Source organism: Ambystoma mexicanum, chromosome 2q (genome assembly GCF_040938575.1).
Source record: "Ambystoma mexicanum isolate Mex_15411 chromosome 2q, UKY_AmexF1_1, whole genome shotgun sequence".
NCBI classification, from domain to species: domain Eukaryota; kingdom Metazoa; phylum Chordata; class Amphibia; order Caudata; family Ambystomatidae; genus Ambystoma; species Ambystoma mexicanum.
The window spans coordinates 1,145,817,119-1,145,832,112 of record NC_090924.1 but is presented as its reverse complement, the minus strand read 5'-3'; the positions used below and the strand labels follow the sequence as shown (position 1 = coordinate 1,145,832,112).

Genomic DNA, 14,994 nt, shown 5'->3' with positions numbered 1-14,994 from the left:
GGAGCAGTCTTGGATACTTCCTCGGGAAAAGCCTCGCCTCCTGAAGTGAGAGCTCTCCACATTCAGCAGATGGTAACAAAGTTCCAGAATGCCCAACGTCTACCGGCCTTCGATTTTCTCAGGTTGCTCGGCCTCATGGCATCCTGCATTTTCCTGGTACCAGAGGCCGGGTTGAGAATGAGATCCCTTCAATGGGCACTCAAACCTCAGTGGTCCCAGTTCTCAGGGAATATGTCGGATCTTCTGCAAGTCCCGAGCGCAGTTGCTCAGAATCTTCTATGGTGGGCTTGCATGACAACATTCTCAAGGGAGAATCTTTTTTGCAACCATAGCTGGAGATAACAGTAGTGACGGACGCCTCGCTCACAGGGTGGGGAGCACACACCAACAATCTGACAATCAGCGGATGTTGGTCTCCATCGGAGTCCAAACTACACATCAACCTTTTGGAGCTGAGGGCAATCAGACTAACGCTGAAGGCCTTTCTGCCCTCTGTACAGGGCAAGAATGTCCTGATAATGACGGACAATACAGTGGCCATGTACTATCACAACAAGAGAGGAGGTGTAGGGTCACTACCACTGTGCAGAGAGGCAATGCAGCTCTGGTTCTGGGCAATACGAGAGGGAATCTCTCTATCGGCAATTCACCTAGATGGAAAGAAGAACACGGCGGCAGACGCTCTGAGCAGGCAAAGCACAGTCTCCCACGAGTGGGAGCTAGCTCAGGAAGTCCTTCTGGAGATCTTCGCCCTTTGGGGAACCCCTCAAGTGGATATGTTCACCACCGAGATCAACCGGAAGTGTGATCAGTACTGCTCAAGGGAATTTCCTCAAAGAAGAGCTCTGGGAGACGCATTCGTAGTGGAGTGGAAGTTTCCACTACTGTATGCGTTTCCCCCAGTCCCCGTGATTCCTCAAGTAATCAGGAGGTTGAGAAAGTTCAGGAAAACCATGATCCTAATTGTCCCGGATTGGGCCAGGAGGACGTGGTACCCGGACCTTCTAGACATGTCCATCTGCCCTCCAAATACGTCTTTCGCAAAGAGAGGATCTTCTCTCGCAAGAGGAAGGTCGGGTTCTCCATCCAGAGGTCAAGACACTCAACCTTCACGCCTGGTTTCTGAGAGGTTGAGATACAAGGATTGGGATATTCCAGATGACGTAATGGAAGTTTTGCTTTCGGCCAGAAGGCCAGCAACAAAATCTTTGTACCGATGTCGCTGGAACAGGTTTAGTAACTGGTGCAAAGATAAGGATGTGGACCGTTTTCAATGTGGCACTCCAGTAGTGCTCTCTTTTCTTTTACATTTAGCTAATATGGGGCTCCAGATAGGAACAATCAAAGGATACCTTGCTGCGCTGTCCATTTTCAAGCGCACCTCGGAAGAGGTTTCATATTTCAAAATAACATTAATAATTCAATTCTTAAAAGGGCTTACTAACGTATACCCTCCAGTACCTTTTCATTTCCCAACTTGGGATTTAAATTTAGTACTAAAATTCTTGGTTTGCATACCTTTTGAGCCTCTGCACTCCTGTCCATTGAGGCTTTTAACACTAAAAACTGTCCTTCTTGTGGCTCTATCATTAGCCCGCAGGGTTAGTGAACTTCAGGCTCTCTCATGCAAACCACCATATACTATTTTTTATAAGGATAAGGTAGTCCTTAAAGTTAAACCTTCCTTTTTACCAAAGGTAGTTTCGGACTTCCATTTGTCTCAAAAAATAATACTACCAACATTTTATCATCCTCCTCATTTGGGCAAGGAAGAGGAGAGACTGCATAGACTAGATTCCAAGAGGGCTCTTAGTTTTTACATATCGAGGATGTCTAAATTACGACAAGATGACCAATTATTTGTGTGTTATACTGGTCATAAACTGGGTTTATCAGTAACAAAACCGACCATATCCCGCTGGATCATTTTGGCCATAATTGAATGTTACAGATTGGCGGGAAAAGACCCACCAGATGGGCTTCGAGCTCATTCTACAAGGGGAATGGCTACTTCTAAGGCTTTAAAGAGGGGAGTCCCGGCAGCAGATATTTGTGCAGCTACAACTTGCAAAACAATGCATACTTTTATCAAGCATTACTGTTGGCTACTGCCTCCTCCAATGAGGGGTTATTTGCCAAAGCAGTTCTGCATTCTGTACATGAAAACTGTAATTGGTACTCCCACGTCCAAAATTGCCACTGCTATGGGAGTCTATCATAAGATGAGGAATACGTGGGAGGACACAATCCATTCAAAGAACAAGTTACTTACCAACTGTAACATTCTTTCGAGTGGATGTTCCTCCCATGTATTCCTCATGGACCCTCCCATCCTACCCCACAGTACAGTTTGTTTTCTTACACTTTCCTCTCACGAAAAGTGCATCAGTTATGGGGCAAGCTTGGGTGTTCCTCCTATAAGTTTCATTGAAAAAACAGAACTGAAGCAACGGGCGCGGCTCGAGCTATTTATACCATCGGTGACGTCGACAGAGTACGAGTCCGTCGAGGGATAATCGACGCCACGACCTCGAGCACAGCGCCCTCTGCCGAGAGAAAACATTTTTTCAGAAGCAGCAAAGCTGGAGATAACGAATTATCTTAAGATGAGGAATACGTGGGAGGAACATCCAGTCGAAAGAACGTTACAGTTGGTAAGTAACTTGTTCTTCTGCAGAGTTGCTTGCAACCCTGCCCTTCACAAGCCTAACCGCTTATGGCCTAACAGTGATTCTTTTTCTACAAACTCTCTTAAAACATTGTGCAAGACGTTTGTGCTCTCTGAAGAAGTACCTCAGCTCCCTAGACGTTGTGCAAATTGACTTTGGCTGTACTGGCTCCCTGAAGATTCTTCTGACCCATTGACGTTGGTTTTAACTGTCCCTCATACGTGGTGCATACATTTAACTTGTATTGCTGGGAAAGGTCTAATCTAGACTCCATTAGGAGATTGAAAAGTATTCACATGCTCTGAGAACCTGCTAACCTTTTTCCTCCCTAACCTTTTCCTTTTCCACAACCTCAGCATTGTATTAAGGGTAAAAAGTGATATATCAATGTCCACAGTGTCCTAGTAATTGTGCGACATCTCAAAAGGTTATCTACTTGCTTATCTTAAATCTGAGGAAGTTTTGTGAAGTGCATTTTTATTGTTGCATTTTGCCCTTCCTAAAGAAGGCTTATTTAAAACTGATCGTTAAATAAATAATTATTTTCCTAGAAAACCTTGAGTATAAGTGTTATTTGGATACTTGTGATTGTGAATCTCTATGTTGCATCTCTAAAGCTCAAATTTACCCCGCTTGAGCGAAGTCTGGCTGCTCAGTCACTTACCAACTTGTGGGTTACCTATTAACAAGAGGACAAGGCTGGTGTAGTCTCCCACAGGGTTACTACATACAATCTTGCCTAACAATGAGGAATACATGGGAGGAACATCCAGTCGGAAGAATGTTACCATGAGTAAGTAACTTGTTCATCTCAGCTTAACTCACTGTGTAGAGTCACAGCTCAGGGGCTCTCTGCCAGTACAGAAATGTGCAACATGTTATACTGAACTGAGCCAGTGCTATTAAACATCAGAACCTCATCCTTAATTATAGGTCCTGGAAAGTCTCATCCTTAAAAATAAAACTATTAGTATTCTGAGTGCTTTATGCAGAGCCAGAAGTCTTGCTGTGGTGAAGATCAGGATCACAGAGGTAACACTTTGGAGTTTCAGCTAAAAGTCTCCCAGTCTTCACTTCACATTTGAAAGCTTCACTTATTGCTGTAAATTGAGCAGTGCTTTTCTCGTGTAGAATCATGGATGAAAAAGATCAGACGAGGGAGTAGACATGATTTTGTTTCCGCTACTAGATTACTCGCCAAACCATCGGCAAGTGGCCATAACACAAATCCTGTTTATTGCTCATTTGAAGGCGGAGGATTCAGCTTGCGTAGCTTTATGCGGCTGGACTTGAAATTGTAGGAATGCATCATTCATGCCTAATACTGGACCCTTAAAGAGCTTGACAGTATCTCCGATGGCAAAAATAGGCCTTTGAGGGATGAAAGAGCTCTTTTTGATGTACTGAAGAGGCTACACAAAGTTCATCCTTCGGTGTCTGCACTTGAAGCGTCTTTAGCTGCCTCTGACATGAGGTTGTTTTCATTGTGTTGTTGTCAATCCATTCATGATGTCTTGTCTCTCTAAAATAAGTCACAGATCACATATTATTTATGTCTTATTTGCAGCAACCTCGTCAGTGCGGAGGGTGCACGTCTAGACCAATTTTGACCATACAGGCCACTGAAACTAGCCTAACACTTTTACATAATATTAGGTTACAAATGCTTTCTTTTTAGAATGATTATGTGGTGTTGTAACAGGCAAAAGAGTGTAACAAAAGAAGATTGAAAACATTTTTTTTCAAAACACAAAAACCCTTTCTCCCGAAACTCGCATTTAGCCAGTGACTGTTACAAAGGTTTTTTTTTCTTTTTCTCATCTCCCTTCTATTGACTTTGAGCGAGTCCTCTTGTATATCTGCTTTGGGGTAAGTGACCTGGTTTTGATCCCTCAACTGCTCCCTCAACTGCTCCACTCATGCGTCTCTATTTATATATCACCTTTCTTTGCACACTGCATCACACAGCACCATCAGTTGCATGCTACAAGGACGCTTTATGTCCCTTTAACCTTTCTTTAAGTTAAATCCTATTTACATTTGTAATGTGTACTGGACGGGCTGGTGGCAGTGAGTTTATTTATTTTAATTCTTTTTAGCCTTTTCTCTGTGAATAGCTGTGCACCTTTATTTTTTACCACGCACATTCCTTTTTGAGTATCATCTATCCTGTTCTTGTGCCATATTCTTTGTTGGTCATTGAAGTATCGAAGGTGGGGTCCTTCCACCACACATCACGCAGGAACCAGGTAAGTTACAAGTATGTTTATTGGGCCCAGATGTGCAGGTAAGTTTGTCAAGTACATAGGGAAGAATCACTGGCCCATCCACACATCTCTTTCGCTCGCTCTCTCTCGCTGGCTCTTGCTCTCTCGCGCTCTCTCTCGCTCTCTCTCGCGCTCTCTCTCTTGCTCTTTCCCTCGCTATTTCCCTCGCTCTCTCTCGCTCTTTCCCTTGCTCTCTCTCGCTCTTTCTCTCGCTCTCTCTCGCTCTTTCTCTCGCTCTTTCCTCTCTCTTTCTCTCGCTCTTTCCCTCTCTTTCTCTCGCTCTTTCCCTCTCTCTTTCTCTCGCTCTTTCCCACCCTTTCTCTCGCTCTTTCCCTCTCTCGCTTCTCCCACCCCAACTGTCCTCTTAGAACCTCTGCACTCAAAGGACAAACACTCCATAGCACCAGCAGATTACAACACTTTTCCCCCCAGCCACATTAGTTAACCCAAACTTCAAGGAAACATTGCTGAACCGAACCTGTTAGCTGAAAACACAAATTGCATCCAACAACTTGCAGATCAAACCTACAGCAAAAGCAGTCTACTGCAGCTACGGAGTCACCCTCGACTACACTATTAGCCAAACTGCAACCGCCTCAAAGGCAAATCGGAACCATAACCACAAATCCTAACTGGCAGTGTATAAACCAGAACATGTTACGGCAGGGAAGATTTATGTGCACCAACATAACCCACCTACGATGGATGATGGATAAACATGCAGATAACAAATGCCTACTGCGATAAAATGTTGCACACCTCCACAGAACACAACACCTTTGCAAACACTGCAAAATGTAGACAACCCATACAGTACACCGGACACAGGAATTATAACTTGCCTAACAGTGGGAATGCGCCAACTTAACACGTCACCTTAAACCAAGGACAATTTATATAATACCACATTAGACCACCTGACTGTAACCAACAGTCAACACTAGCTGTAACCAACTGCTAAAATACCTGCTGTAACCAAAAGCACAACACTGCCCACCGCAGTCAACCCTAGCTGTAACCAACAGCTAAAAATACCTGCTGTAACCAACAGCTTAGCACCGCACACACGACAGTCACACTAACTGCAGCCAACAGGATTAACCCCAAATATAACCTCCCTGACTGCAGCCAACACTCAAAGTTCCGGCTGTAACCAACAGCACACACCGCTGTAACCAACAGCACAACTCCGGCTGTAACCAACAGCTTAGCACCACACACATCCGCGACTGTGTCCAACAGTCACACTAGCTTTAACCAACAGCTTTTTACCAGAAACATAACCTGACTGACTGCAACCAACAGTCAAGACCACAGCTGTAACCAGCAGCTAAAAATACCTGCTGTGACCAACAGCACAACACTGCACACATCTCAAACACAACCTCACCGACTGTACCAAACAGTCACAATTAATGCCACAATGCACACTAGTCACACAACAAATAGGGACATACTAACACAACAATATTAGTACAAAAATGCCAATGGGCGTCCAGCAAGGAATGATCGCCCTAACAATGAGGACATACCCTGCACCTACATGTCCAGAATGTGCCCCCTCGAAAGGAAATACACATTAAAGGACGGAAAACTGTGTAAACCTCAACCAATTAACTCCTAAAGACATGTACATTCCCCGCAAAAAACAAACACGGAGCGTCCCATGATTTAAATACTCCACACCCACAAGTCCAAGGTTTTCCCCCTGGGAAGAAAGTATGCATTAGGCATGAAAACTGTGGGAAACACATCACCAAAAGCAAACATACTGGACACTAGTGGGGTAACAAGGGCCACAACACGAACACTCACCCCAACTCTAACCAGCACTAAACAACATCAACTCATGTCCACCCCACTACCAACACTAAACAAGATGCCACAACACCAACTCACAACAAGGAAATCACCGTCCTCACCTAGACAACCACGTTACTTAGTCTCCAGACAAGTTGAGAACCTTCAGCTGGAGATAAATGTCTACAAAACTACTGCACCTTCTGCAGAACTCCTCACCCGAAGATTTAACCACTGTACAGATGTGACACTTCCATTTGTCCATGGACCCACAGAGAAACAGCGCCTCTTCCGCTCACTCTCCAGACTACACTCCACAGTAGAACACTCCATGCCCAGACCACCATCTGCAGATTCACCAACCAGGGAAACCGGATGCCCCCTCTTCCTAGCTCTTGCAGCTTTAACATAATTCAACATGACACCAGGCCCCTCAGTTCCTGCTCCAGGCCCTGCCGTGACTGATCCTGCCTCTGTTACTGTGCCCGGCCTTGCTGTGAATGCTTCTGCTCCCGGCTCAGAGAATCACAGGCAGACAAATCGCCAATACAGGGAAAAGAACGCAAAGGGGGACGCACACCGTGTTCCATGCCTGGTGTAAGAACGCTGCGCTCCACAACATTTATAGGACTCGCGCTGCGTTCCAGTACAGCGTTGCATTCAGCTGACATGGTTGGCACGCATGCACCCGCGCCGATGACGTCAACTTTTCGGTTGCCGGATCGGAAGGGGAAACACTGCTGTCCCTTGCGTATATGCTGCTCACTGCCATGCCCTTTACTTCACACTCTGGCCTTCTGTTGCTGCGCCACCCGGCCCACAGCAATGCCGACAATATGTCCCTCACACTGTCTGCTCCTTGGTCACTGCACCAAGGATATCCTCCAGGCAGGGGATCCTGTTGCTGCGCCACCATGACCACAGCAATGCGCTGCTCCTTGCACCGTGAACTGCAAGTATTCCCTAGACAGAGGATGCACTCTTCCTGCACCCCCAAGGCTCAGAATGCCAAAAGCCCCCAATGGATGCAGGTGTCTGGCTCCTGCCACACCACCACACCTCTGCTGCTCCGCTCTTTGTTCTGCCCCGATTAACTGGCCGTATCTGCAGGAGAAGAGCTCTTCCTGCGCCACCCGGCCAGAGGACTCCTCCGGGGCTTCCTTCCGCTCCACTGTCCGCCCCACTTGGAGAAACCGAAACGTCAGGTCGCCTGACACCACCTCCCCGCACTGACCGGCCTGCAAGATACCCTAACTAGGGTTGCTGGTGGATGGGTAACTTTTGGGGGCAATGTATTCCACCTGCCGCTCCCCCCTCTTCAGCTCTTGGTCCTGGCAAGGAAATCTTTGTTGCCAGTGAAGTAACCACAGTGGGGTTAAGTTACAAGTATGTTTATTGGGCCCAGATGTACAGATGAGTTCATCAAGTACATAGGGAAGAATCACTGGCCCATCCACACCGCTCACTCGCGCTCTCTCCAGCTGTCCTCTAAGAACTTCCACACTCAAAGGACAAACACTCCACACCAACATTCCACCACTCAGGATTCCACAGCACCAGCACGTAACAGTAATCTTCCTTAAGGTTCAAGTTTGAAAGTGCCATATACGGAATATGCAATTTTGCTGTGGTGCAGCCTTGAACTCCCGGTTCGTGCTTTAAATGAACTGGCCTGCACTGGGTCTTGAACTGGCTGGTCGCAATCCACACTTCAGCCAGGGTATGTCCTGTTGCTGAGCTGGTTGTGAGGTGACCCTGTCACATATTGCGTCTAATTGGACAGCATCCACCTGTTTGATATTATAGGTGCCTTCTATTGCCCCCAGCCCAACTCTGGATAAAAGGAGCGGACCAGGAGACCATCTCGATTTCTCACCACAAGGTCCAAGCATCTAAAAGTCAAAGGACCACCTTTGCCGGAGGACTGCTGCAGTGTCCAAGCTGTTCAGTGTTATAGACCTGAGCCAACTAACTTCCTCCTCTGGACTGATGAAACCAAGCAGTCCAAAGCCCCACTCCTGCATCCATAGCTGGAACACAAAGTCTGAAATCGCAGCCCCTGAGAGGCTGCATGTCCTCTCCTGGGTCAAATCATCTGCTCCGGTTTGCTTCTAGAACCAAAATCGAGGTATCTTCGCCATGTCCAAGGTTCTCTGCAGGGGCCTGACCTAATCACAGGTGAAGGCACCAAAACCACATCTTGTGAGTTCATCATCTTCATCCATTGTGAGCCCTCTCCACCAATTACCTGTCTGGGGGCTGTTGTTTTTGCAAGTCGGAGTCTGGGGGTTGAGATGGCACCCTATCTCTATTGCCTTACATTGTTCGTAAAGTTCTTAATTTAAAAATGGCTACTTCAGCAGGAGTAGATGGTGGAGTCTGGTTAAGGAATCCTCTGTATGGTCATCTAGGGCTTTGGGAGTGGCTGTCTGCCACCTCCATAGCTGGAGTGCTAACTGGGAACTTTCTACAGTAACCTTTTACCCAGTATTTCCCAGGTAGTAGTCCATATTTTCCCCAATGCTGGTGAAAGGAGCCGGTCTCCTCAGAGCAACAGTTCATCCAAGAGTGAAAGCACTATAGATGTATAGGTTCTGGTTCAGTCAAGAAATCAGCCCAAGCAGCGCTATCTTGTATGTTGTCGATCACCACCTCTTCCGTGTTGAAAAGCCATCCTGATTATGCCTACAACAGACATTAACTCTGAAAAGTGTAAGGATTGGCTTGTGTATGTGTTAAGGTATACTAGTAATTTTAGAGCTTGTAAAACTACTCTTAAATTTGCTGCCCTGCTTTAGATAATTTCCAGTGTATGCCTATGACAGACTATCTGTGTTCTAAAGTCGTTGGTAACCCGTCATGGTGCCGTCTGTGGATGTACATATGTTTAAGTTTAATACTGATTTGTCTTTCCAGTAGTGTGTTGAACTTTTTTTTTTTTGTGTTTAATATGCGTTTAATCCTCAGTGAGTGACGTGGCACTGCCACATTGGGCAATTTCCAAGCGATGCGAGCTGGTATGCCTCTGAAATCCTGTATGACTTGGAAATTGACCAGTACAGGGGTGCTGCATCATTCCCATTGGGAGTGTGCTGCTGACAGTGTTCTCATCAGCATGTTGCCCTCTCTGATCACAGGAGCAACACGTTGAGAGCCCTGCTGTCAGCGTCGCTCCCATCAGGGATCTCAGAGCTCCCTCTGATCTCTGTGATTAGAGAGCATGCCATGCTCTGTGCCCTGAGCGGAGCAGCACCTCCCCTTGTCACAGCTGACATGCGTGGCCTGGGCATCAAACCACCTGCCCAACCCCCTGCTCCTTGCCTTAATGAGGTGGTTAGCATATAGGACCACCCCCTCATTGCTTTAAATAATATTTGCTGGGCTGCATCTGGCAGATGCTTCCCAGCATCTTCACCAAGACCCCCACCACGCCACTCCAATACCTTGCTGGGCCACCCCCAGCAGCGGCCTGGCTCCTTTCTAAGTCGCGCCCCTCCATGCTCATCACGTTGTCTACGTGGTTGCTGGGAACGAGCCAGTTCCCACCATCAACCACTCCAGACAGATTGCCTTTTTTTAATTCATTTTTAGCCTCTCTCCCCACCCCCATTTTGGTGGGAAATAATAGCTTTATAGACCACGTCCTCTAGCTGTTCCAGAGTTATGGGCCCTGAAGACCTTGTTCAATGCCTTTGCTGCTTTCTGGCATTTGGCTCGGTCTTCAGGGCTCATAACTACCAGTACAGCCCTCGGGCTAGGTCTAGAAAGCTTAAGTATTTTCCTATTTTGCGTTGTGGACATCTGTTCCTTAAAGGACATTGCTCTTACTCATTGTACTTAACACCAAGCTTTCCCTCTCCTGAGTCTAAGCCTGACTGCTCAGTCACTGTACCTTTTGAGAGCTTGATCAAAGACTTAAGTGTAAACTGTTTGTGCCTTTAAATTGGATTCTTAGATCCTCAAAAGAGTAAGTACTGACAATCCTTCTGAACAGTGATAAACATGAAACGTTCTACAGAATTGAGCATAATTGATCTCGTATCTGTTGGTGTTTCTCCTGGGGGATATTGACGTTTCCTCAGTCTAAACCTATGCTTCCTTGTGTCACTGTTTGCTATGAGTTCATAACTTTCCATTTCATGCACTGGAAAAATACGTTTTCATGCTGTAAACTAATGCTTTGCTGCTCTCTAAACGTACACTTTACTTCGCTGCCCAAATTATGTAATGTAATTTGAATTTAATTGGCCTTTGGTATTGTTTTTTTGACGGTGTAGTTTGTGAGGATCCCTGTGCTGTTCCCTTCGATAAGAAAGTATGTACTGCATCCCCATACACGCTTTGTGCACTTTGGACAATGCACGTCAGGAAATTGAGGACTTGGCTGTAGTTCGAACTTGCTTCTTTACTAACATCAAATGTTTTATATTTGCAGAACTTGATTAGTCTGTACAATACGTTGTATTCCACTCCAAAAGAATGTTATCCAAATGAATTTGAGGATACTCGGAAAAGGACACCTTCTTTCTTTTTTTTTTTGTTTATAACTCCTTTCCTGTGACTGTTTTCTTCCTTTACATTACTATACTTATGAACCAATATACCGAAGATGTGGACCAAAAACCACCTGGAAACAAAGGGCTTTTGGTGTATGCTGGCATCAAGTCGATTGTTAAATCGTCCCTGGGTAAGGCCATTTATATTTCTACTCCAGTTTGTGACAATGCATTCAAAGTTTCAAGATTCCAAAACAGCGCATTACGAAATGACTACATTTATACAGCGTGGTTACAATATTTTAGTGTTGAATGCTTTTTTTTAATGGAAATGTATTGGAAATAATGTTATGAACAACTTGTTTTCAATGACTTGAAATGCAGTCACTACATTGCTTTCGCCATTTGTGCTACTTCTGTGCTAGCATTATGGATGCTTTTTAAGCGGTTTCTTTTTATTCATAACGGATAACCATATATTAATGTCCAATAATGCCATCCTGGGCTTCGGGTGATATGATGACCCACAAAGGTTGACAGAACCACAAGATGACACGAGTGGACTATAATAGACTACCTGTATTTTTTATGTTGTATGTTAAGAAATATTTAGGTTGGCTTCGCAGTGGTTGAAATTCTTAATTCAGGAGAATGATCTGCAAGTAGTTTAACAATTGATATCTTTACATAAATAATACCTGCAATTATCAATGGAAGAGCTTGACGTTTACTTTTATACCACATCGCTTTTTTTAGTTTAGTAGGGCACATTCTTTGTAAACAGGAAAATAATTGAATAATGTTGCACCATATCTTGTAAGTAGATTGCAGTTTTAGTTTTTAAAAAAAGCTATACTTTTGTTTTTCAGTTACTTTTTTTATGACGACCTTTTCCTTTTACCAACAGCAATTTTTGAAAGGATTTAGTCTGTCGAAGTAAAGTGGTGATGAAGGTGCTGTCTGTCATGTATGTTAGCATCAGTACACAGCTGTCGATTAAACAAAGGATATTGATTAACATTGTGCAGAAAATACTCTCTGCATTTTCCAGTTCACAATGTGAATTTATTGTGATACTATCTAACTTGTGTACCGTATTCTGTATCGGAGACATGATGATGTGCCTAGACCTTCATTGATGGTGGAGGAGTTGGCAGAGAGGAGAATCTGTAGAACTATCTATGACCTTGCTTTTGGTTGAGTAGGTTTAACCCTTCCGTTAATCTCATGATGTCCGTTCAGTATGCATCCTGGGGAGCGAGTGATCTCGTAAGCTGTGCAGTTGACTGGTAACGGGGTGACGTATAGCTATGGGTGAATATTTATTAAATTAATGACATGTAATTTGAACTCTTGTTCTATAAGTTGTAACTGTTAGTGGGTAGAATTTGATTAGTGTCTGGGGCAGATATTTGAACTTAGGTATGGGGTGGGCAATCAACACATAAAGGACAGATGCAGTTATGGTATGGGTCAGATGGATTTACAGTGCTAGTAAAGTAGCTATACTACATGTTCACTTGATAGTCCACAAGTACAATTATGTAGCTACAGGGTGGGGTCGGTTTATGATCACAGGGGTTTGAAGCTGTGCATAGAGAATGGCTAGAGGGAGCAACTGTTGTGGTTTATAGTCTGAATTCAAATTGATAGACAACATATAGATGTATTAATGATATAGGTTAAGAAGGTAAAACAGATGGGGGAGCAGGAGGAACAGTTCCTATAGTAGTGTAGGCGATGTGGCATAATTATGGATTCAAACGGGCAGCACACAATATATGTAGCTATGGGATGGGGTCATCCTGTAAAAGAGCAGCAGATGTACTTGAAGATAATTTTATCATAGTGCCATTGGTGTGGTAGGATATGGGCTTGAACCAAGAGCTCAAAAATAAATGTAGCCAAGCTATGGGTTAGGGAGGTAATAGAAACAGTCATAGGCAAGGAAGAGTAGTTTCAATCACTGTGCAATTGATTTAACTATGCTAGGGGTTAAGCGGGTAAAACAAGAAAGCAGGTGCATTATAGAATAGTTAATATACCAGCTGTCAGCACAAGTAGTCTGTGCAAATGAGCCAAATATTAGAGTTCAATTAATGAAGCTGTGCTATGGGCTTAAACAGGTCTTGCAAAATAGATGTAATTAAAGCTGTGGGTCCAGCAGTAGTGAAGAGAAGCAGAAACAATAAGATAAATATCAAGACATTCGAGACAGAAGACTTGGTAGAAAACCTGGCAACCCTCAAAGTCATATTGTATACAGACGACATCCTCCTAGCATCCATCCTCAAGGCCCTCCCTGTAGAAGCTCTCCTTCCTTACCTAGAGATCATCAACCGCTCCCTAGCTCAAGGCACCTTTCCATTGATCCTAAAAACAGGACAAATCCTCCCTCTACTAAAGAAACCCACTCTGGATCCTGACAACCTAGGTAACTATCGCCCATCTTCCCTTCCTGGGTAAGATAATTGAGAAAGCGGTAGCCGCACAACTGCAGGAACACATTGACAATAACAATCTCCTCCAAACCTACCAATCCCAGTATTGACTCAGATGAGGGACAGAGACAGCATTCAAACAGGTGGTCAACACCCTCCCCATCCTTGATGACGGCCACCCATACCTCCTGGTTCTACTCGCCCTCTCGGTCGCTTTCGACACAGTAGACCACCAGGCGCTTACACACCCTACATCGGCGCCTGGGGGACAGCAACCTTGTCCTACTCTGGTTCAAGTCCTACCTCGCCAACGACCAGCAGTTTGTTCATATGACTCCTCTACCAATGCTACCTGTCGCATGTGGAGTCCCGCACGGCTCTATTCTCTCCCCAGTGATCTTAAATGAAACATGGAGCCACTGGGAGCCCTCTTAGCCACACACAACAGCCACAACCCCCAATAAGCTGATGATACACAGCTATACCTCAAGATTGACTCCATCAAGGGCATCTATAGGCCCAAAACCTGCCTTTCGCTGATCCAGCCTTGGATATCCAGTGCATACTTGAAGCTCAACTCCTTCAAAACCGAATTCCTACTCCACACCAACAACACTGAACACCCAGACATATAGACCTTACTATCAACCATGAACTCTAAGGGCTTCCTACCCGAGCTCACCTCCTGCGCCACATCCCTTGTGTTCCACATCGACAAAACCCTTTCCTTCAAGACGCACATAGCCAAGAAAACTCAGACCGCTTGGTTTCGGCTCTCCCTCCTGCGGAAAGTCAAGCCCTTCCTACCTGCGGACAGCTTTAGATCCACCGTTCAAACACTGGTCCTATTCCATCTGGATTGGGGAAATGTACTCCTCGAAAACCTCCCATCATCCTCCCTTGTGCCCCTGAGAATTGTCATACACGCAGCTGCATGCGTCAAGGGTCTACTCAGATACGACCACATCACCCCAGCCCTCGTCAACCTTCTTGGCTCCCACTGCACGCACACTTCACCTTCAAGCCTTGCTGCATCATCTATAAGGCATTTGCCCTCACCAGCTACCTTGTAGAGAAAGTCAGCATCTCTGGCGGACAGCGCACCACCAGAAGCCAGGATACGTGCAGATATCAAATCTGCTGCTGCAAAAAGGAAAGGATCAGAAAAGAAGCCTTCCCTGCCTACTCCCTAAGACTATGGAAACTCCTCCCCGTCAGCATCAGACTCTCCCCACGCTCCTAAATTTCAGAAAAGAACTCGAGACCCACCTCTTTGAGGAGTCTCTCCTCCTCAATACCTAGGCTATCACGTGGCTTCACA

At 45.2% G+C, this 14,994-nt stretch overlaps 1 protein-coding gene across 2 annotated transcripts in view; it reads left to right on the top strand.

Annotated features, from left to right (window-relative positions):
* The window catches only part of MIOS (meiosis regulator for oocyte development), a 771,408-nt gene that overhangs the window by 156,641 nt on the left and 599,773 nt on the right, over positions 1–14,994 (top strand). For both annotated transcript variants that reach the window (XM_069648526.1, XM_069648527.1), the window contains exon 3: positions 11,325–11,423. In XM_069648526.1, the coding sequence (XP_069504627.1) occupies positions 11,325–11,423 (99 nt within the window). The remainder of the gene's footprint in view (positions 1–11,324; positions 11,424–14,994) is intronic.